We start from the raw sequence: 21,279 nt of genomic DNA on the forward strand, positions 1-21,279 counted from the left end.
CCGCCCCCCGGGCAGGCCCGGCCGCTGCGCCATGGCCCCCGGCTGGCTCGGCCGCCTCTGCCTCCTGCTGCTCTGCCTCTGCGGGATGGCCGCTGCCGGGTGAGTGCGCCGCGCCACCGGGCCTCTGTCCCCCCGCATCAGCGCTGGGCCTTGCCTCTCCCTGGCTCGGCGGCCGCGGCGCTGACGGGGCCCCGCTCCCTTCCCCTCTTCCTCTCTCCCGGCAGGAGGGACTTCTACAAGATCCTGGGGGTGTCCCGTGGCGCCTCCATCAAGGACATCAAGAAGGCCTACCGGAAACTGGCGCTGCAGCTCCATCCCGACAGGAACCCCGACGACCCCCGGGCGCAGGAGAAGTTCCAGGACCTGGGGGCTGCCTACGAGGTGAGGCCGGGGGCCGCGGGCTCCCCGGTGCCCCGCATCCGTCCGTGGGCGCCGCTGAGCGGCACCACTACCTGCGGTGCAGGGCAGGGTGTAGCGAGACCTGGTGTGGCTGCTGGGAAAAGGTAGGGGTGAAGTTGTGCAGCCTGTTGTAAGGAACTCGGAGAACTTTAAGTCCTCCCAGCCCTTTTCAGACTGTAGAGGGTAGATGGGGTTCATGGTAGAAGGTGCCAAGCATGTGAAGCTGAGCTTGGCCAACAAGTTGTCTCATGAGGCTTCATCCTGTAAGACTTGGGGGAACAAGAAAGGAGGGCTTCTAGGAAGTGTAAAGGTCCTTCTTTGAGGCACAAGTGCAGTCCCTCCTCCCTCATTACTATACTGAATTTCAGACATTCTACTAAATAAAAGAACAAAGGTAGAGAGGCTGATTAGAGAGCTGCTTTTGTCAGAGCATCAGAGGACAATAAAAGACCTTAGTTCACTTAAACAGGAGAAAGTGAAGGCAGCAAGTTAAAGTTGTTTGGTATTTATTAATAATTCTTTGAGGAAGAAATAGAGTTGCATCAACTGTAAGTATTGGCGCAGGAGCAAGTGTGTGTATGTATAGGGCCTGGCTGTAAGTCTGAGCTGATAGGAGATGAAAGGTTATTGGCTTGCCTTTTAGAAGGCATTAAGGTGAGGAAAGTAAGTGTTAAGTCACATATGCATGAGGATTCCTGTTATTTCCATGATAATATAGTAGTATACAAATGATACCTGACACTAAAAGCACAGTGCGTTATATAAATTGCGTATAGGTTTAGTCAAGCCTTTTAAGTCAAAGGCTATTTTCTGTGCCATGTACATATGTGTTAATGCGTTTTAGGCAGCGTGATGGGATCTGTTTTTTGCACATTCTCTGTCCTTTTTGTCTCTCTTCTGTCACTGTTGGTTTCCATCTGTTCCTGCTGTACCCCATGGAGCAGAGGGCCCCTGAGGGAAGATGGTGTTGACCAGCAAGAATTTGTAGCAGTGGTTCCACCAGGAGCTTGCCTGCACTGGTGGGCTGTTTTGGGTGGGAGGTTTGTGTGCTCTTTGAGGAGTTGAACTTCAGAAGGAAAGTGTTTGCATTCCCGCTGCAGTCCAGTGGTGCTGCTCAGCCTGCAGCTGTAGTGTGGCTCCTGCCTCCATCCCTGATGCTCCTCTGCTCTTCAGATATGCAAATATAAAATGAGTAAGAAAGAGAGAAGCAGCTTGAACGCATTCCTCTTTGGTCAGAAAAAAAACCACATTATTTTTTAATCAGAACTGGGACCTCTTTTTAGTACATACTTATCTATTCTTAAATAAATTGCCTGAACTCTCATAGGGAAATCAGTGAATGTAAATAACTTTTTTTTGGGGAAAAAAGTGTTTCTTACCTGTTATTTGCAGCGTCTGAAGATTGATGCATGTGGCTTACTTCGAAGCTGTGAGTTTCTTGTTTCTGTGAGTTGGGATCTTGTCACATTTGACAGTACCTTATGTGTGGGAAGCATTTCTCTACCTCTTCCCCGAGTCCCAGTTTATTTAAGTCTTTACCATAGTAACAGTTGAGAGTACTCTTTCTATTAAAAATGTTGGGAAGAAAATGGTTGTAAAATTAAATCAGCAGGGGATGTGGTGGCAGGAGTAGTTGAATATTAACTTTTATGAGCAGTGACTGAGTCTGCTTCCCCCTAACCAGGGTATTATTGTAACACAACAGTGTCCTTGTTCAACATAAAGTGTGGAGTTCTAGTGCTAACACAGACAGTACAAATGAAACATGCTCTCATTGGGTGCTGGTGAAAACTAAACTAGGAAACCTCCCTTCAAAGTCTTCATTCATGCGCTTCTTGCTGAAGAGATATGCATCAGAATATTGAAATCCAGTATTGACATACGTGGTTTTTAAAATAGGTCTGGAAAAAGTAACGTTTTGATATCCTGCAAGGTCTTTGTCTCTTTGTTTAGGCAGTACAGCTTGCAAATTCCTCTACTAAACTAGCTATGAGATGCAGTGTGTCAATTTGATTGTTTTGGGCAAAAGAGAGCTAGAATTATATTTCCCTTATAACCTAAACCTGGATGCTTTTTGCCATAAAGCAACAGCCTCTGTTGCTAACCACTACTAACCACTAACAGTGGTACCACTGCTCAGGGTTTGGCTAGCTGACTATGTATAGTAAAGTCTTCAGAAAAATTGGAAAGTAGGTTAATTAAACTACTTGGTGTCTTTCATTTTAACAGCCTAAGTGATTTCCACCCTGCAGCTGTGTGGTCCGAACACAGTTGTTTTGACTAGAAAGGAGACTGATCCCATGTGAGGGAACCGAGACTCCTCTACCTATAGTCATTAGTCTCAGGATGGTTTGGGGGTGGAGTTTGCATGGGTTTGGGTTTTTTTTTTTCCTAAGCTTATCCACTGTAGTTGCTTTGCTTTCAAGGCAACCTAACGTAACAAACAAGAACTCTCTTCACAGTACTTGAAATTATGTTCTTGGAGTTGTGTTCTCCAGCAGCCTGCAGAAAGAAGCAAAATGACTGGAAGGGCAAATATTTTGTGTTCTTAATTCCTTTCTTATTGCTTGTGGTGTTGTCTGTGCTGTGCAGTACTCTACCAGCAGGATTTTGCTCTGACACCAACAGATCACAAAATGGAAAGCTTATTCCAGTTTTAGGAAATGTGTGTTTTAATGCAAAATCTGAAGTGACAAAGGGAGAATTGAACTCTTACCTACTAGATGAAGCTGGTAAAGTCACTGTTGGGTTTTTTTCCCCTGTTGCTAGCATTTATCATTGGTTACAATTTCAGGCTAGTTTTCATTGCTTCATCAGCTTCTCCACCTGTTTAGTTGCTTCTCCACCTGTTTTCACTCCTCTGTAGCCTCTGAAAGCTAACCTGGCAATTTTAACCTTCCAAAATAGATCAACAGGGGAGGCAGGGGAAGGAAGACTAAATGTGACCAGAAATTTCTGGATCTCTGGGGGAGGAAAGGGCAAAGATCAATACTTAGGAATTAAAACTGGAGCTTTACAGTCTTGAAAGTCATGTGTGTTGGGATGTGTTATTCTGCTTCAGTACTGAAGTTACTTCTAACTTTTGCTGCCCTTAGGAATGAGGGCCAGCATTCACACTGGTGCTGAGTTACCATATTTGGCAGGTTCAACTTGGTAAGCAAACTTGCCATTGTTGCTAATTGTTATTAAATAGTAGCCAGAGAAATACATATTCTGTGTGCCTGAAGAACAAACTGAGAAACTGATTTGGTATTATGTGGATTTTCAGTGTGTCTTGCTTTGTAGGAACTGATTTGAATTATTCATCCTGATTTTTTTTTTTTAATCCTTAAGATAAAGTCAGTATTATTTATATTTTCCTTTGTTGCTTCTGCTGTTTTAATAAACTAACTGTACTTTTTATAAGTTTATCTGGTAAATGTTTAACTTTTCTAGTGCAGCACAACAAGCAAGTTCTAGCCAGTGCTTCTGTAATGTAAAGCATTGCTGCTTGTCTCCCAGTTAAGAGTACTAGTGAGATTCTGCTCAGAGCTGTGTTTAAATAACCCAGCTGATCTCTGGGTGAATGTCTTGTCGGCCTGCCATCCCTTTGCCAGGTGCTGTCGGATGAGGAGAAGAGGAAGCAGTATGATGCATATGGTGAGGAGGGATTGAAGGATGGGCACCAGAGCTCACATGGAGACATCTTCTCACAGTAAGGAGATTTTGCAATTTCAGGCTATGCTACAGTTGGTGCTCTAATTTTGTGATGCTTGTGCACAGGTTTGATGTGGACAAATTCTATATTAAGGTGTTTTAGCCACTCAGGAGGCACTGATCTGAAGTGACAGTTGCTAATTTGAAGAAATGCATTTACAGTGGTTATCCCATGTGCAGTTTTCAGTAGTCTGTCTTGCATCAGTCCTTGCTTCAAGAGCAGTGGGTAGGAACGAGTGGCGTCTTCCCACATGGGCAGCGCTTGCTTACTTGGCAAGTTGTATTGCCAGCGTGGGTGATTTGTAAGGTGCTTCATTAAACGTGTAGGAACTTCTTGTGTTATCCAGTATGTGATTGATGTTTAACCTGTTGTCACAGACCATGTGTGTGCTTTGGGAGTTACTTTTTCTTTTGCAAAGTAATGCTGTAGTGACTTACACTACTTTTTGGAGCAACTGTAGAATTTGGATCATTAAAATCTGAAGGCACTTGCATGTTGCTCAGGCAGGAGCTGATTTTCTGTTTAAGGCCCCTTTGGTTCTGCTAGGCACAAATTTGATAGAACAATTCCTGAAGTTGCTCATCTTGTGTGATCCTTCTGGGTGAGAACTTGCACCGTCTGTGGGTCTGCTTTGAGGAAAAATATGCAGACTTGCTAAGAAGTTTTTTCCTATCCCCCTTGTCCTCAAACTGTTGAAAACCAACCTGCTAGCATTGGCTTGCAGTACCAGAGATGGAATTATACTCAGTTTGCACCTTTTGGTGATGGCAGCTGAGCAGCAGTGCAGTATGGAGAGGACTTCAGATTTTTAGTCAGATTTTGAGGTGTTGGCATTCAACTCCTGCTCTAAAACTTGTTCTCTTTAGCACAGAAAACTCTTCCAAAGTGACTGCTTTGTTTGAAGGCATTAGCTTGTGTCCTGGAAGAGCAAAAAGAGGTATCTGGATTTACTGCAGTGCTTTTTGTACTGTGAGGAGACTGTTCTCTAGGGGGCTAGAAGCATTTGCCAAGCAGCATATTGCTGCTGCCTTGCGTGGCTCTCTTCATCAAAGCCTCGTTTGATCAGAATTCCTTCCTGAACTAACTGATGTGCTTTACTCCAGCTTCTTTGGGGACTTTGGATTCATGTTTGGAGGTAATCCTCGCCAACAAGACAGGAACATTCCCCGAGGAAGTGACATCATCGTGGACTTGGAGGTTACACTGGAGGAGGTGTATTCAGGAAACTTCGTAGAAGTAAGTTTGACTGCTTGGCTCTCAGTCTTTCCAGTGTGTTCTCAGGTTTGAGATGCCTGGCCTGGCCTCTACTCAGAATGGTGTCTTCTCCCAAAGAACAGAACTAATATAAATGCTCATTTTCTCAGTATCTGGCAGTGACAGTGGAGGATGTTGTAATGCTGTTTGCTAGTAGTTAACTGAAGACACAATGCATTTATTCATCTTTGCCATCTGGTAATTTCTCTATAAAGGGATGCTTCTTTTGATAATAGTTTATTGGCTGTTAGTGACTAGCTGTAGCTTTTTGCAGTAGCCCAGCTGGAAAAGGTGTAAGTGGTCTCTCTCTAGAATTTAGTGATATTTGAGGACCCATTCATAAGCCTCAAATTAATTTTGCAATTCTTGCAAAACCATGTTGATGATTTTTTCATAGTCTCTTTATGTGGCCAAACATGCCACTGCAAATTTCTGGATTACATACTTGGCAAATGTATGGTGGCCTTTTTAATTTTTTTTTTTTAAAGCAAGCTACATTTCTGGTGCTGACAGTCCCTGCTATTATGCACATTAGAATTTGCATTGATTGAGTCTGTGAGTGTCTGGGTAGATGGGGAACTCTGAATAATTTTGCACAGTATGTAGAATGAGGAAGCTATCATAACCAAAGGTGTTGGATGTTTCATCCTAGTCTGCCAGAAAAAGAAAGAAAATGGTGATAATGGTGCCAGACATTTTTTTTCTGATATCCTGGTATTTAATGTGTGGACAGCAAGAGGTGTAAGGTGAAAATTTATCAGGCATGTTTCACCAAGGGTGTGTAGAGCTGCTGTGAAGGCACAAAAAAAAAACCAAAAAAACCCCACACAAACTGTGTTCAGGCTGCTTGAGAAATCCAGACCCTTGTGGAGACCCAGGAGTGCTGGCCTGTGCTGGTGCTAACCTCTTCCTCTCTCACGCAGGTTGTCAGGAACAAGCCAGTGGCAAGACAGGCACCTGGCAAACGGAAATGCAATTGCCGGCAGGAGATGAGGACCACCCAGTTGGGTCCTGGACGTTTCCAGATGACTCAAGAAGTTGTTTGTGATGAATGTCCGAATGTCAAGTGAGTTTTGGTGCTGTTTACTGCTCTGTGAATGTTTATTCAAAACCTGCCACTAGATGGAGGAAAGTGCCTGTACTACCAGTAAGACCTGGGGAATTTGGAAAAACTTAGCATATGTTTCTCATTTCCAAGGAGCCAGTCTTTATTCTTATAGTAGAGATGGCCACCTCTATTAGATGTAGAGCTCCACAATTTGCTTTTTCAGCCTCTTATTCCTTGAACAATGAGTCATGCTGCAGTGGAAGTTCCATAAGTAAATCTGAATAAACAAAGTCAGGGAGGCCTGCAGTTTCCAGCTGGGAATAGACATGGAATTCTGGCGTTGTAGTCGTACATCCAGATGCTGACTGTGCATTTAGGAGCTTAACTTTGCCTTCTCTACTAGATGAGTATCAGCACACAAAGGCAGCACTTGCCTCCAGTTTTAGATATGAGCAAGGAGAGAGTATGTGTTAACTTGTGGGGGTGTTGTCAATATACCAGTAACATAAGTAGGTGCTACCACCTACTGTTGAAAACTTATTGCTTGCTTGCTCTTCCCCTTTGCAGGCTTGTGAATGAGGAGCGAACACTAGAAGTGGAGATAGAGCCAGGTGTGAGGGATGGTATGGAGTATCCCTTCATTGGTGAAGGTATGTATATGGGCGCTGCCCTGCTGCTCAGCTTTGACTTGCTCCTTTTCTGTGATGCAAGGCTGTCTTCATGGCAGTGAAAGTGTCCAAGCCCTGCTTTGGGTAACTGATCAGCACATGTGGTTTTAAGTGCTGTGTCCACTGCATGCTGCTGAAATCCAGGAGCATACTCTTTGCTAAGTCTGGATAATGCTCTGAGTTTCACTCCCTTTGCTAGTACTGGGGAAATACACAAAAAGAAAAAAAAGCTCTAAATCTGATGTTTTGGAACTTTTGAGTAGGAGCATCTGTTCCAGGCTTGAGTATGTGAGGGAATCCCCTCTGCCCAAGAAGTCCTTCAACAAGTAAAGGACATCATTAACATGCAGGCAAGTCTTTCAGAACAGCAGAGAGGTATGAGCTCATTGAGGCAATACTCGGAAAGTCCTAGGCTCTTTAATAACAGATATGTGTAAGCAGGGTTTTAGTCGTGTAAAGATCAACTGGTTGTTTTTTTTCCTTTAACATGTGAGCTGCAAATCTCTGTTGTGTTTAATAAGCCACTTGTTTCTTCAGTTGTTACTAACTATCTCCTTTAAACAGAGCTTTTCTTTTTCACAGGTGAACCCCATGTGGATGGGGAGCCAGGTGATTTGCGCTTCCGAATAAAAGTTCTTAAGTAAGTAACTGGCCTAGGTAGACCACTCTTTCTGGTTGCTATAAAGGAAGCTTGCAAACAATTTTCTGGCCAGTGTTGCCCACTTGGCTGGCATGTAGCTTGCCCTTCAGCAGAGTTGGTGCAGCAAGGGGTGTGGTATGCAGGGCTGTGCAGGATGTTCAACCCTGATGATGCTAGAGTAGCTGGATTCATCACTGTTAAGATGCTGTGATAATTCCACTTTTATTTTGTTTGGCTTGAATTCTGCCATGCATTAATAGCTCCTGTGTGAATCACATGAAATATCTCTCTTTTTCCATAAACATGCTATCTCCCTGTTGTAAGGAAATGCACTACTAAGAAAAGTGTTGTGTGACTCACAACTTCTTGACACACCTCACCACTCATTGCCCTAGAAATAGAAAGGTTATTTAGTAGTACATACCTCTCACAGGAAAATGAAGCTAAGTTTCATTTTTTCTTCACTTCCTCTCTGATTTGCAAATTCTCCAAGCTCACAAACAGAGGGGAGGAACCTATTTCCCCTATGGGGAAGGAGAAAAGTTCTAATGTGTTTTATTTCCACAGGCACCCAGTGTTTGAAAGAAGAGGAGACGACTTGTATACAAATGTGACAATCTCGCTGGTTGAGGCACTTACAGGCTTTGAAATGGATATTGCCCACTTGGATGGGCACAAGGTGAGGCAACGGTTTGCCTTCTTGCTGTGTGTAGACAAAATTTAACAGCAGGCCTCTTGTGCTGAGGGTTAACTTGCTCAGGGTCTGTGCAGCTGCTGGTTGTATAACTGTGTCCCCTGTGTTGGAGCCTTCCAGACCAGTTCCCATGGAGCCAAAACAGGCTCTGTACAAGGGGTGCTCAGTGTGGGTCTCGTTTCCAGGCTGTCACAGCAGTTACTGCGTGTGCTGTCTTGGGTGGTGTTAGTTCTGGGACGTGTCCTGGCAGTAATAGTGCCTGGATCCCTTGAATATCACTGACTTCGGCAAGGAATCAATATCAGTTGAAGCTTTCCAGCATGTTGGAAAAGTACACTGGAGTATTGGGGTACACACACAGAATGCTAGTAATGTTCTGAAATTTCTTTTGTTTCCAGGTTCATATCGCTCGGGATAAAATTACAAAACCTGGGGCCAAACTGTGGAAGAAGGGAGAAGGTCTTCCAAACTTTGATAACAATAATATCAAAGGCTCACTAATAATAACATTTGATGTGGAGTTCCCCAAAGAGCAATTAACAAACGAACAGCGGGAAGGTGTGTGTTTTTAAAGTTCTGTCATGGCAGCGGGCTGCACAGACTTCTCGCCAAAGCTGATAAGAAGTTGGCACAGCTGAACCAGTGGCCTGTAGCAGTCAGGAGGGGCTCTCCTTTCCCTGTGCCCCTTGTAGCGTATAACACAGTTGGCTGATGGCCTGTGATCAACTTCCATTTCCCTTTGAAGCAAGTGAGCTTTGCTGCTGTAGTTGTAGGGAACCAGATTAGGCTGGGATGTGCCACTGCTGGGACATAGCACTTGGCAAGTTTGCAGGTGCTTTGTCTGGTAGCTGGCCATCTGTCTGAACTGAAAGACTTGCTGGGCTTAGCCTCTGTCTGCTTTGCCTCTGCTGGAATGGGATCACAAGTGGTTTTTCAGCCCCTGCTTCTAGTTTCCTGTAGACAAGACTTGTGAAAAATCACTCTACTGTCAATGGTAAAAGAGTGTCATGCAGCATCAGAAGGATTGTTCCTCTCTGCATCTCCTTCTACCCTTAGTGCTTTGTGGCTGTATAGGGAAGAAGGGTGCAATGCAGATATTTTGTAGGAGAGATCTGCTTCTCAGCTTCAGTGCTCAAATGGGAACTTGATGAACCATGTAGAAATCCTAAAATTGATAGGAGGGTAAATACTATACTCCTAGCTAGAAATTCCTCTTTGCTTTAGCAGCCTCTGTGGTAGGTTCTGCCGTTCTGCACAAGGCATCAGAGTAGGCATTGAGGGCTCCATCCTCTTTGCTATGGGGCAAAGAAGTTCCTGGCATGTACCAGTGTAGTTCTTCAGAAAATTCCCATCCCCAGAACTTCTTCCTGCTAGTCAGGGCTATCATACTTTCTTCTTCTGAAGGTGCCCTTTTAGTGAATTCTGTCAGCTTTCCTGGACTCCTCAAGCTTGTAGAGGGAAGCCAAGCCCTAGGTGGATTTTGCTCAGCCCTGCAGCACTTACTGCTGCGTTGACAACACTGTGCTAGCTACCACTTGGAGCCTGGTTGGTAGCTGCAGCTCCAGGATTGACTAATGTTCTGTGGATCTTTCTGCAGCTGTTTGGACTGTGAGGTCTGTGCCTCTGGGCTATGCTTTGAGTGAACCCTGTGTTTTGACACTTGTGCTTTCCTGCTTGTTGCAAGGTGGTGTGTCCAGTGAGGGCTACAGAGCACAGTGACTGCATCAGTGTGAAGTCTCATTCCAGGCTCTGCTGCCCTTCTTGAGGCTTCATAAGGCAACAGCACCTCTCAAAAAGACAAGAGGTTTTTCCAGCTGTTGCTCTTGACAGTTTATGAAAAGACTGGGCAGTGACAGAAGCCTCTGTGAGTGTCAAAATTACTTGCACGCCTTTACAGATATCCCGGGGACAGAGAGGTGATGGTCCTGGCATGAGTGTGCTCGGGCACAGGGCCTTTGGCTGTTTCACTGCCTCCTAAAGCAATTCCATTCTTTCCAGGGGAAGGTGACTGGGTAGGCAGTCAGATGGATTTCTGTGTGCTAGAATTATCTCCAAACATCCAGTGATTTAAGGAGTTTTATGAGAGAATAGGTCTATTCATGTTGTGTGGCAGCAGCTCAGTGTACACATTCAGAGGAAGACTGTAGGCTTCAGAATTCAAAACATCCCTTTTATTGTTGGCAGTGGTCCTAACTTCTTATCTCATAACCATATGCACAGCTCCTGGGGCAGTCAGAAGATACTCTGACTCTGAGAGCATCACTCTGGTCAGTCTAAGCTTTAGAGTTAGAGAAATAATATGCTTGCTTTCCTGCCAGTGTGACATCAGGGAATTTATTGCCCGTTGATCAGAGGTGACTTTCTCTTTGATATATCTCTCGTTCATCTCTACTGACACTTGTTTATTGTCTGTTTTGGAGCTCTGGATCCCATGCTTTACCTCTGGAGTACTCGGAGAGCAACAGCAGGCAGCGCAGTGCCCAGGTTGTATTGTAACCTGACACCTGTTGGTGGTGTCGGAAAAATCTCCAAGTTGGCTCTAGTTTAAAAAAAAAAAAAAAAAAACCAAAAAAACCCCCCAAAAAAACCTGAGGTGCAGTAGCACCAAATGTCAGGATTCCTGGCTGGAATTCCTGATTGAACATCAGATATATGTTGAAATATCCTATGCAATAATGTCCTTCAGGCCAGCAGGCAGCTGCCTAAAGCTAGCTAGCTGGAAACAAGGTATGGGAATGGTGCTAATCCCACTTTTTTCAGTGTTACTGGAGCACACCTTTCTCCAGCTATGTCCTTCCTTTCAAAGAACTGCACATCCAGGAGGCACATCCTCTTACTCATCAGCTAGGAAGTGGCTTTTAGCTTTCTTGGGCTGTGGAGTGGAAGTGAACTTGCCTTGCACTCCCCTAGAGAATGATTTATCCCTTATGATTAGCAGCTCCTCCATAGGGGTTCACTTTGCCCTGCTGGTGAGGATGTTTCTGAATGTAGAAGAGTTCAGGATTATCTGGGCAGCAAGCAAGAGGCATGAATAGTTCTTGCCCAGCAAAGAGCCATCTTGGTTCCAGTTACTACTTCCAGGATAGTTTTCCAGCATTTTAACAGAGCTACTGTGACCCTTGTGCATCAACCACTGATCTTAAAGGACAGTAGTATTTGCGGCCAGAATGATTGAAGGGTAGACAAGCAGGACAAGGTTTGTAGGGAGGCATACTCTCTTTCAGCTGGACTTCCTGAAGAAGGACTTGCATGCCTGAAAGGTTGGGGTTTTTTTCTGGACAAGTAGATTGGTTGATTTAATTACTGATCCTCCATCTCCCTGCCTATGTACCTCACTTAAAGTTAACAACTACTGCAGTGTTTTCTAGGTAGTCTAATCTGAGTTGTTGTACAAACATGTAAAGCATCCAGCCCCCCTTCACCATGACTCTGGCTTCAGTGGAGCAGCGGAGCAAGCTGATCTGAGGCAGGACTGCAATCCTGTCTTCTGTCATGTTGAGGTGCAAGCCAGCTGCTTGTGTGCTTTGTTGCAAAACAGCAGCAGAATTATAGCAGTTTGCTTTCTATTATTATTATTTGAAAGTTACCCATAGTGTGGGGAGTTCTCATCTCTGTTTTGGGTCCTGACAGCCCCTCCTCAGGCTCAATGATTTCTGGTGCTGGTCAGAGCAGAGGTGCTGCCATGCCCTGAGGGGGCCCGTGGCCAGGGCAGTGAGAGTCCTGGCAGTGTGTGACCAGGCTGACTTTAAAGAGGGAGTCCCCTCCGATTATCTCTGGAAAAACAGTGTGACACATCTGTTCTTGCCAGTCTGCTTCCTCTGTTTTGTGTGGACTTGCCCTTTAAGTAGCAGTGGAGACCTATCAGTCTTTCCCTGAACATACTGACCCCAGTAGATGAGCTATTATGGTTTTAAGGGCTGACTCACTCTTCTCTTATCCTGCTCTGGTAAGAATTTGATACTGACAAGACCTCAAAGCAGTCAGTTCTTTAAAATGTTTTATGAATGGGCTTTCAGGGGTGGGGAAGATGATATTTGAAAAGTCATCTAGACTCCTTTGTGAAATAGTTCATTTCAAAAAAACTTCAGGCCTTCAGTAGGATACGTAAGCCCCCAAGTAATGAGTTTGGTTCTCTTACTTGGCTTCAGGGACTGCTTCTAGTGGACAGTACTGTCCCCAGGTACCACATACCAGTGTGAAAACCTCTGCTTTCTAATTACCTATGAGGGTTTCTGTAGCTGGCAAGTCCAGGTGGCCTCAAACATAGCCCTCCCAAGCTTGCTGTTAGCAGATTTCTCTTGGGCTGTAGAGGGAGCCTGGGGAGATGAGCTAGATGAATTAGACTCTGGAAATACTCAGCAAGTTGTTTGTTGTTGCACTTGACAACAATTTTGTCATCTTAAGTACAACTTCAACAGCAAAACAGCTCTGGGAGTCAGCTTTATCCCTTTCAGAGCTGTGAGGATCTTGAGGTGGCACGCTGGGCTTTAGGTTGTAGCAGAGGAGTCGTTCTCCCTGGAACCACTGGCCTTGTGTGGTCCCAAGAGCACATGAAAGTGCTGTTAACAGCATCACTAACCTCAGTCCTGTTTCTCCTTGTAGGAATGCTGAAGGAGGAGGAGTAAAGCTGTCGCACCACTGGGTTGGGTTTTTTTTTTTTTTCTTTTTTTAAATGACGCTCTTAGAGTACTAGCGGTTGCATTGTTCAGATACGTGGGCTCAGCCTTGAGAGGCTGGTATCATGGGGCCTATAAGCCAGATGTGTAAATGCAGCAGGAGCAGCAAATGCAGTCTTCCTCCTGTTTGTGCTGTGCAGTAACACTTTCCTTTCTCTTGCAGGTCTCAAACAGTTGTTGAAACAAGGATCGGTGCAGAAGGTGTACAATGGATTGCAGGGATACTGATGTGTGGAAAAATTGGACTTAACTGAAAATGAAAAGTCAGATTTGTTTGCAGTCTCTTCTCCTGCCCACTGTAGAATGGAAGAGAGGGAGGGTGGGGCAATTGTTGAGGTATATATAACTTTTTCTTTGTAAATGATGGAAGTGCTCAAACAAGTTGGGGGAAATACTACCCTTTTCAGGGCATAACTGGTGCTGCCTATCATGTTCCACATCCTGGAACAACAAGACTCCTTGAGCAGGAAAAAAAGGTGGGGAAAGGAGTTTTAAATTCCACGCAGATTGGAATTTCTGGTTTTTAAATATATTTTGATGTGACTTATCTTGACATCTCGACATATTTTCATAGCTTCTCCTGCTTTTTATGTCCTTTGTGTCAGTCTCTTCTGAGTTTCTGTTGGTTTGGGTTTTTCTTAATCCCAGCCCTTCCTCCACTTCCCCTCTGAGTCCAGAGTGTGGTATTGCTTCAGAGTCTGTGTTTCTGGGCTAGGAGTACAGCTGCTGTTGGGAGTGGACTGGCAGGAGAGCCTTTATAGGCTGTGTTGGGCCCCACATATGGTTGTGGGGAAAAGCAGGGGGAAAAGAGTCTCTTAAGGTTCCTCTGGACTCTCTCAACTACCAAGTAGTCCTCTTGTCCCAAAAGTTAATGCTTCATTTTACATTTGAAGTCTCAACAGCTTAGCTCCTCAGACCTTCACGGTGGGATTTTGGAAAATATTGGGAATGGCTCCTCGTGGCCTTGGTTCTTCCTTGTTGCCCCTAAATGTAATGAACAGCTTGTCTGGAAAAGTTCACTTACCTCCTGCATTCTATCCTCAATGAGGACAGGTGAAGCTAACAGCACAGAAATAAAGATGTTTGAGTTGGAATGGCAAAAACTACCTGGTTATATATTTCAGCAGACCATACTCTGGGACAGCTGCAAGTCATTGGACTGACAAGGAATGGTCCCTTCGGTGATCTAAGCTGTGAGCTGCTGTAAAGAGTGAAACTAGAGCTGCTAGAACAAGAAAAAGCTCTGTAGCTGCTTTTATTTGAACTGAGGGCCTGGTAACCTGACAGGGAGGTACCTGTGCTGCTCTGGTCACTGTCATGAAGACCCTGCTGCTTTGAGCATCCACATCAGAGACTCCTATCTCCACATGAAGTGGTAGCTAAACAACTTCTCAGAGGTGCCTGTGTCAGACTTGTGCTTCATGGTGACAGGGATGCAGGCAGCAAGAGAAATGAGTCAGTTGTTTGTTTAGGATGGTGTTCTGCTCCTTCCCTCCAGGCTCTTAGGGGCTATAAAGTGGGATCCTTACAGCTGCTCCCTTGTACCTCATCCCCTACCTGGGAAGCGGATGGGATCTGTTTTGTCTACACAGAAATGTTTGCTTGGGAGCAGCAGCAGGAGACTCCAGGTAGGTTTTTTCATTCTGTTTTTTGTTGTTTGCTTTTCTTCATTGTGAACTCTAAAGTAGCTCAGATCTGAGCTCAGAGAGGTGGAGGGCAGCTGTGGCCCAGCCCTTGTGTGCTGCCCTTGGTCTAGCAATGTCCCACCCAACCCTTAAACTCCAGTGGGAGCTGATGCAGCGGAAGCAGCAGCACCGGGAAGGCTTCCTGTTGGATCCTTTGTACATTTGCTTTGGCAGAGCAAAGCAGGGGGTTTCAGGAACAGCTGAGAGAGGGGGTCAATGCAAACCCAGGATGCCAAACCCTTGGTCGCTCTCAATGCTCATCTTCTTCAAAATCTGTAAGCATAAGCTGTTAATCCCAGCTGAGGCTGCTACCTCAAGTGTCTGCCCATTTGATGACCAGCTCTTTCCAGGTGTCTGTAGGCAGCTCTGCCCCTGCTTCTCCCCCTTAGCTTAGATTTGTAAGAAACCTCAGATTTCAAAGAAACTCTCCTTCCAATATCCCTGTGAATGGGGCTAGTTCCTATTATCTCAGCCCCTTGAGGGTCCATTTGATTGCCTGTCTGCCTTCATATTCCACTGACGCACGATCATGCTGTCAGTGCTTGCATGTAGTAATAAAGCCAAAAAGCTGGGACTTGACACTGAAGTCAACTTCTCCACAGAAGAAGGTGGTGTAATCTTTCCTACCTGCACCCCTAGCAGCAGGCAGTGCATTTATTTCAAGCATGAGTACTTGTTCCTGCTGCTGCTTTTCCTTTCCCTGCTAATTCTTTTCCTTCCTGTGGCTTTTTTTTTTTGTTTTTTCATTGTGGGTCTGTATTCCTCTGAGAGGCCAGTGCTATGTAGAACAGCAATAATAGCTGCAAAGCCCCAGCTTTTACAAGGGTGACAAGAAAAACAAAAAAGAAAGCCCCGAATCATACCAAGGAACGCTGCTTCCTTCCATCTTCCTTTTCCCCCCTGTTGTGGGGTGTGCGCAGAGCTGGGGTCCTCTGCCTTTCCCACCTTCAGACAAAGCTTCCAGGGTTTCTGTGCTTTCTCCGCAGGCAGCAGCATACACTAGTGCTTGCCAGGGTTTGGTTCAAACATTTCCACTTGGTTTTGTTTTCGTCTGCTTGCCTGAGGAAAGTTGTGCTGCTTCTAGGATCATGGGAAGGTATTTGTCCTCCAACGGCCCTCTGGTGTCTGGCCAGGGAGATGTGGAAGCTGTTCAGTGTCTGTGACATCCCGTGTTCCTTATTTCAGTAACATTTAGCTTGTGTGAATGAGTCAAGCGTGCATGGACTCATTTATCTCACATAAATGCTTCTTAGGGGGCTTAGATGTTCACACCAACTCTTCTTGGTTTGGGACCAAGTAAGCAGCCTGGAGATGCTAACTTCTGAGCTGGGAATCCTGTAATGCATAGTCTTAATTGCCAGCCCCTTCTAAAAAATGCTGTTGTTCCCAAGTTAGATCAAATAAAAAAACTAATTTCCTGGTCTGCTTTTACCCTAAATCCTTGCACAAGTCAAGGATTGTTGAGGGTTTAGATATGGGCATGTTGCTCAATTCTTTCTGCAAAATACTTGTCCTTGAAACACATTTCTAGAAGTCCTTGCTGTTTTGAGAAGGGGGAGTTTAAACAAGCACATGGTCCTTGCCTGGCTAAAATGGGATCCTGATTTATTTCTGAAGTGAATGGCTTTGATCATCTCCAGAAGTTGTGTGTGTTCCTCCAGGGCCTCACTACAGGCTCGTTTTAAGATATCATCACCTCCATCAGTGCTATGTTACCACCCTTTGGCTGGATGCCTCCCATCCCAGGAGAGGTGAAGGAGCAGATGGGGTGAGGACTCCATAGCAGGTAGATGATGGGGGTGAAAACAGAGTTCAGATCTGCTTTTCCAGAAAGCATCATGCCCTAGCAGTCTAGTCTGCTTCTCCTGTCCCTCCACAGTCTGGGTTTCCTGTATCTAAAGTCATGTTGCCCATTCCAGACCAGATGTTGAAGTTTTGGAGCTGCTCACAGGAGCTTCAGCGTTAGGTATGTGGGTCCTGGGGATCAGTCTGGGCCAAGGGGGTGGTTTGTTCCCAATGACTTCAGCCATGCAGAGGGCTACTGGTGTCTTGTTTCTTGCCACAGCAAGTGGCGCTGCTTGCACAGAGCAACCCCTCCTCCCCAAGTCTGGACAGGGGGTGAAAGTGTTCCTAAACAGCAGAAACTTCTCCATGGAAACTTCTCTGCAATTACAGTGCAGGCAGGCTTGTTTTTTCTCGGAAGAGCTTATTATTTTAAAGTACTTATCTATATCTAAACTTTTCTGCTTCTGAGAGACAGGCAGCAGAGATAGGAGGGGGGAAGTGACTGGTGCCAGAAGATTGCTCTGAAGACACAGATTTGCAATGTCCCTGAATACATCTGCTCACATATCTGAAGACCATGGGGGTCTCTGGCTGGCAAGGGCAGGTGAAGCAATGATTCCTCACTGGAGTCTGCGATGTGATTTCTAGATAGCAGCCCCTATCTCTGCTCCCATGCTATTGGGCTGATAAGCAGCACTGCAAGAGCAGTGGTGGAGCATCTTGCAAGGCATAGCTTGCTTAGGCCAAAGGGGAGGGGACAGCATGCTTGGGGCAGGGCGGGAGGTGTGGTGGGACTGGTGGTATCCCGCTGCCCAGAAGCCTCCCTTGATCCAAACTGCCACGTAGTCCTGCTCGGTGTTGACTGTGGCCAGCAGCCAGCTTTCTCCTCCTGTTTCCTCTGGCTCGGTCAGGCACACTGACCTGGGAGGTGAGAGGAAAGGGAAGAGGGTAGTGATGGGTCCTGGGCACCTGTACATCCTCTGAGGAGGGACTCACCAGCACAGCCCTTTCCTCTGCTGTTAAATGTTTCAAGGGACCTGCCTGTTCTTGTGCAGGAGCAGGAGGCTGCTAGAAAGCAGATACCTAACTAGCCCAAACAGCCTTGACCCCTAAAACTATGTTGCCTGAAAAAAAACATCCCTTGATCAGGGCTGCACATGTTGCAAATCCCCTCACCACAGTGCAACCCCTGGGTTAAAAAGGATGTTTGCAAAAGCAGTGCTAGAAATGAATCTGGGGCTGTGACATTGTGACCTCTGGGGGAATTCAGAAGAACAGACCTTGTTTAGTCCATAAAAGAGATGATTACACCAGCTCAGGCACTGAGTGCATAAGGGATGTTTATAAGGATAATCAAGGATAATCCCTTTTTCCTGTCCCCAGAGACTTAAATCTGGTGCTACCCCTTTTCATGATAAGCACTGATACTACTGGTCCAACTTTTTTTTCCCAGCTGCTGCCTTCCCCACCCAAGCAGAGCAGGCATTGGACCCCTTTGCTGTGTTTTCCAGCAGCCTCTGGAGCTGTCCAGGCCTTTGCCCCTGGGGATGGGCAGGGCACCACAGCTGCCGGGCAGGGTGTGGAGCCAAGGAGGCTGTGTGAGCAGCTGGAGGCTCCTGAAGGACATGTCTGGGGATGCTGACCTTGTGCTGGGAGCTGATCTCCGAAAGGCAGTAGGGGGACTGCATGTCCCTACTAGGTGGGAGGGGAACCTGCCCACCCCATCTGGAGCATGCATGGGACATGGACACGGGGGAAAGTTGGTTCCTAGCACGTTGGCATCATCTTACTCACTGGAATGATGTTCAAGGCTGGGTGTCTTATCTTAATCCTTATCCAAGCCAGTGCTAGCAGAGCGGAGTGATGGAAACCATGCAGTGCATGGAAAGCAAAGCCTCATGTGGCAATTGGTGCATGTGACGGGGATGGTTTGCTTTGAGGGAGAAGCTGCATAAGGGAGTTGGTTAAAGCCTCCAAAGGTCTGTGTGTGGGTTGCTTCACCCTCTTGCAGAAAGAAAAAAAAAAAAAAATCCCCAACCAAGGAGCAAATTAAAAACAACCCTCAGTTGACAGGATACGTGGTTAACTGTTGGCGCCTGTCCCAAGCTGTAATCAAGGGTGGAAGAACAGCCAAACTGGGGAGAGGATTGGCCATGGATGTGGCTACCAGCTGTTGGAGGGATGGTACTTGCTGGAGTGGTGGTGGGGAGGGAGCCCAGCTCCCAGGCTGGGGCAGCTGGGCTCTGTGTCCCCAGCATGCTGCACTGGGGCAGGTTTTGGTGACCCCATGATGAGGCAGGTTGGGGGTGCTCAGTGGATGCTACTGCCATAACCCCTCAGCTCTTGGCTGCCATGCCCAGGTCAGGCACTGGTCACCACCAGGGAGGTGGCCCTGGGATGGGGGTGTGGCAGCTTTGGGTGCGTTGCCTGTGAGCATAGTTTGAGATGAGGCTGTTTCTTGCTGTCCTGCAGTTTTGGGGGGATCCTCGCTGCTAGGCATTGCCGCATCCCCTTGTGATCGCTGGCAGAGACTCAAGAGACCAGCAGCAAAGTCAGCTCCTTTCCGGAGCGCTCTCCTGCTGCGACAGGCATGCATGGGGCATGGCCCAGGGGCAGGAAAAAGGCTTTTCCAGAGTTGTTTAAAGCAGAGTTGTTTAAAGCAGAGACTTCCTCATCTGTCCAAAAGATGACGCATTTCAGAAGCAAAAAGCAAAATAAGCCCCGTTGTTCCTAGACCTCCCCAGTTTCTCCTGACTGGGTCTCTCCCAGGTGCTGTCCCTGCTGCCAGCCTGTGTCCAATGGGATCAGCGCAGCCTTGGGGCATCACTCTCCTGCAGGATCCATGCCCTGCCATCCCAATCAGAGCAAGGAGCTGCAGCCTGGGGCGGGACTTGGCATAAGAATCACTGTGGGTCTTGGGACTGCAGTGCAACATCTGCTTCCATGTGCAGGCAGATGCCCCAAGTCTAAAAACCAAAGCAGAGCTGTGAATGCAGCAGTTTCTCCCTGCTGGAAGCTGGCTACAAGTGGTTTTATTCCTTCACGGGGAGCAAACCTACCACATTTGACCTTCAGCATCAGCCTCATGTCCCCTGATGCCCAGGGTGGGAATGCACAGTGCTTGGCCCATGGCAGAGCTCCCTCCAAAGGTACTTCTTTAGAGGCTGAGCAATGATGTTCACATACCTCTGCCTTGTTTTGGATCCTCTGGCCTGTTGGCTGCTGTTTTCCTTTTGCAAAGGAGCCTGCTGAAGGGTGGGGAGCACCCCAGCCCCTGCCCCAGGAGCCTGGTGGAGGCGGGGGCTGCTCAGAGGGGGTGGCCAGCAGCCAGGGTGATGAGATGTGGTCTTTGGAGACCTCCTCCTCCATCTCTCCTTAAGGACAATAACTATGTCATCTTCCCATCCCCCTTCTGTCCTGCAGCTCTTTTCTCATCTTCCCCCCTGCCCACCCTTTCTTTCTGGCTTTGAGCTGTAGGTAAGGGTGTTTGGAAAGGAATAAACTGGAAGTTAATCCAGGAAAGCTCCTTGCTCCTGTGCTGTCCCCTCTTTTGGTGGCCCAAGCCAGCTTCTGGCTCATCCCCAGCCCTTCCTGCCCTGGGGCAGCGGAGTTGAGCATGAGAGGGGTGTCATGCTGAAAATCTTGCAATGGGTGAAAAGGAAACGCAGCCAAGAATTTTTTATTAATATAACTGAAGTTTAAACAGTCAACGAGCAGTTTTTAGCTCAGATCTAGATTCCAGAAAAGGAAAATAAAGCAATGAATGCTGTTGTACAGTACTAGTAATACAGCTCTGCATTTCTTTAGCTGGTCTTTGGTGAGCCGTTTCTCGCCTTGGGGTCCCCAGCACATCACCCCATGCCTGCCCTGCCACTCGTCCAGTGTCCCCACACTCCTGTATCCCTCTGGGCAGCATCCTTATGGGAGAGTGGTGAACACATTAATCTGCTCAGAGAAACTGTCCTGTTACAGCTGTCTGTACTCAACCTGAGTGTCTCCTACAAAGGTGAGGAAATGAAAAATAAATGAAGCGTCACCACTTGGCCATTGGGGAAATAATTAAGTCAAACAAAAGCTGTGGGCAGATTGAAATGAGCTCAGGAGGTGCCTCTCTCCAGAGGCCTTGCAATCTGGGTGTGTGGCCTGGGGTCTGACGCAGGGGCTGGCAACGCTGACCAGCCCACCCAGCACTGGCAATCGTGCCCCCCACCCCGTGATGGATCTGCAGCCCCACGTCTGTGCTGCTGGGGGGAAATGAGAGCAGCCAAATACGCCCTGGGAGCTGATGGGCAGTTTTATTACATGACATCTTGAAGCAGTGCCACAAAGGTGTGACATCCTCCCTCCAGGGCATTTGTCCCCACTGGAACAGGGATAAGAAGGGTTTCAATGCCATCCTTTTAACCCTTTTTTGGCTGTTTCTCCTGCCAATTCCCCTCCCTCCCTGCCCCTTCCCCACTTTTTCCCTCTGCCAAGCATATTTCTGCATTAAGTCTCAATGCACTGCGCCAGCCTGGTGTGGGGACCATCCCCAGGGCAGGCTGCTGCTGCTGGGGGGGGTCAACCGAGCTGGAACCAGGCAGGGAAGCCACTGGTGTCCTTTGGGAGCAAAGCCTGTGGTGCTGGGGAGCGGCATCTGTTGCGGAGCATGGGCTCAGTCCCTGCCTCCACGGGGTGAATGATGGGTCTGTCCTCTGCCTCCACAGGGTGACATGGGATGGCTGCTGGCTCTG

The 21,279-nt window shown here is 46.9% G+C and overlaps 1 protein-coding gene across 1 annotated transcript; it reads left to right on the forward strand.

The window, feature by feature from the left end:
• The first annotated feature begins 31 nt into the window (after positions 1-31).
• On the forward strand, positions 32-13,567 carry DNAJB11 (DnaJ heat shock protein family (Hsp40) member B11). Its single transcript, XM_075716481.1, has 10 exons — positions 32-99; positions 225-381; positions 3,996-4,093; positions 5,200-5,332; positions 6,274-6,416; positions 6,966-7,048; positions 7,649-7,706; positions 8,274-8,385; positions 8,799-8,958; positions 13,240-13,567. The coding sequence occupies exons 1-10, from the start codon at positions 32-34 to the stop codon at positions 13,302-13,304; spliced, it is 1,077 nt and encodes a 358-aa protein (XP_075572596.1). The 3' UTR covers positions 13,305-13,567.
• Positions 13,568-21,279: the final 7,712 nt, after the last annotated feature.

This window comes from Pelecanus crispus, chromosome 9 (assembly GCF_030463565.1).
Source record: "Pelecanus crispus isolate bPelCri1 chromosome 9, bPelCri1.pri, whole genome shotgun sequence".
In the NCBI taxonomy this organism is placed as follows: domain Eukaryota; kingdom Metazoa; phylum Chordata; class Aves; order Pelecaniformes; family Pelecanidae; genus Pelecanus; species Pelecanus crispus.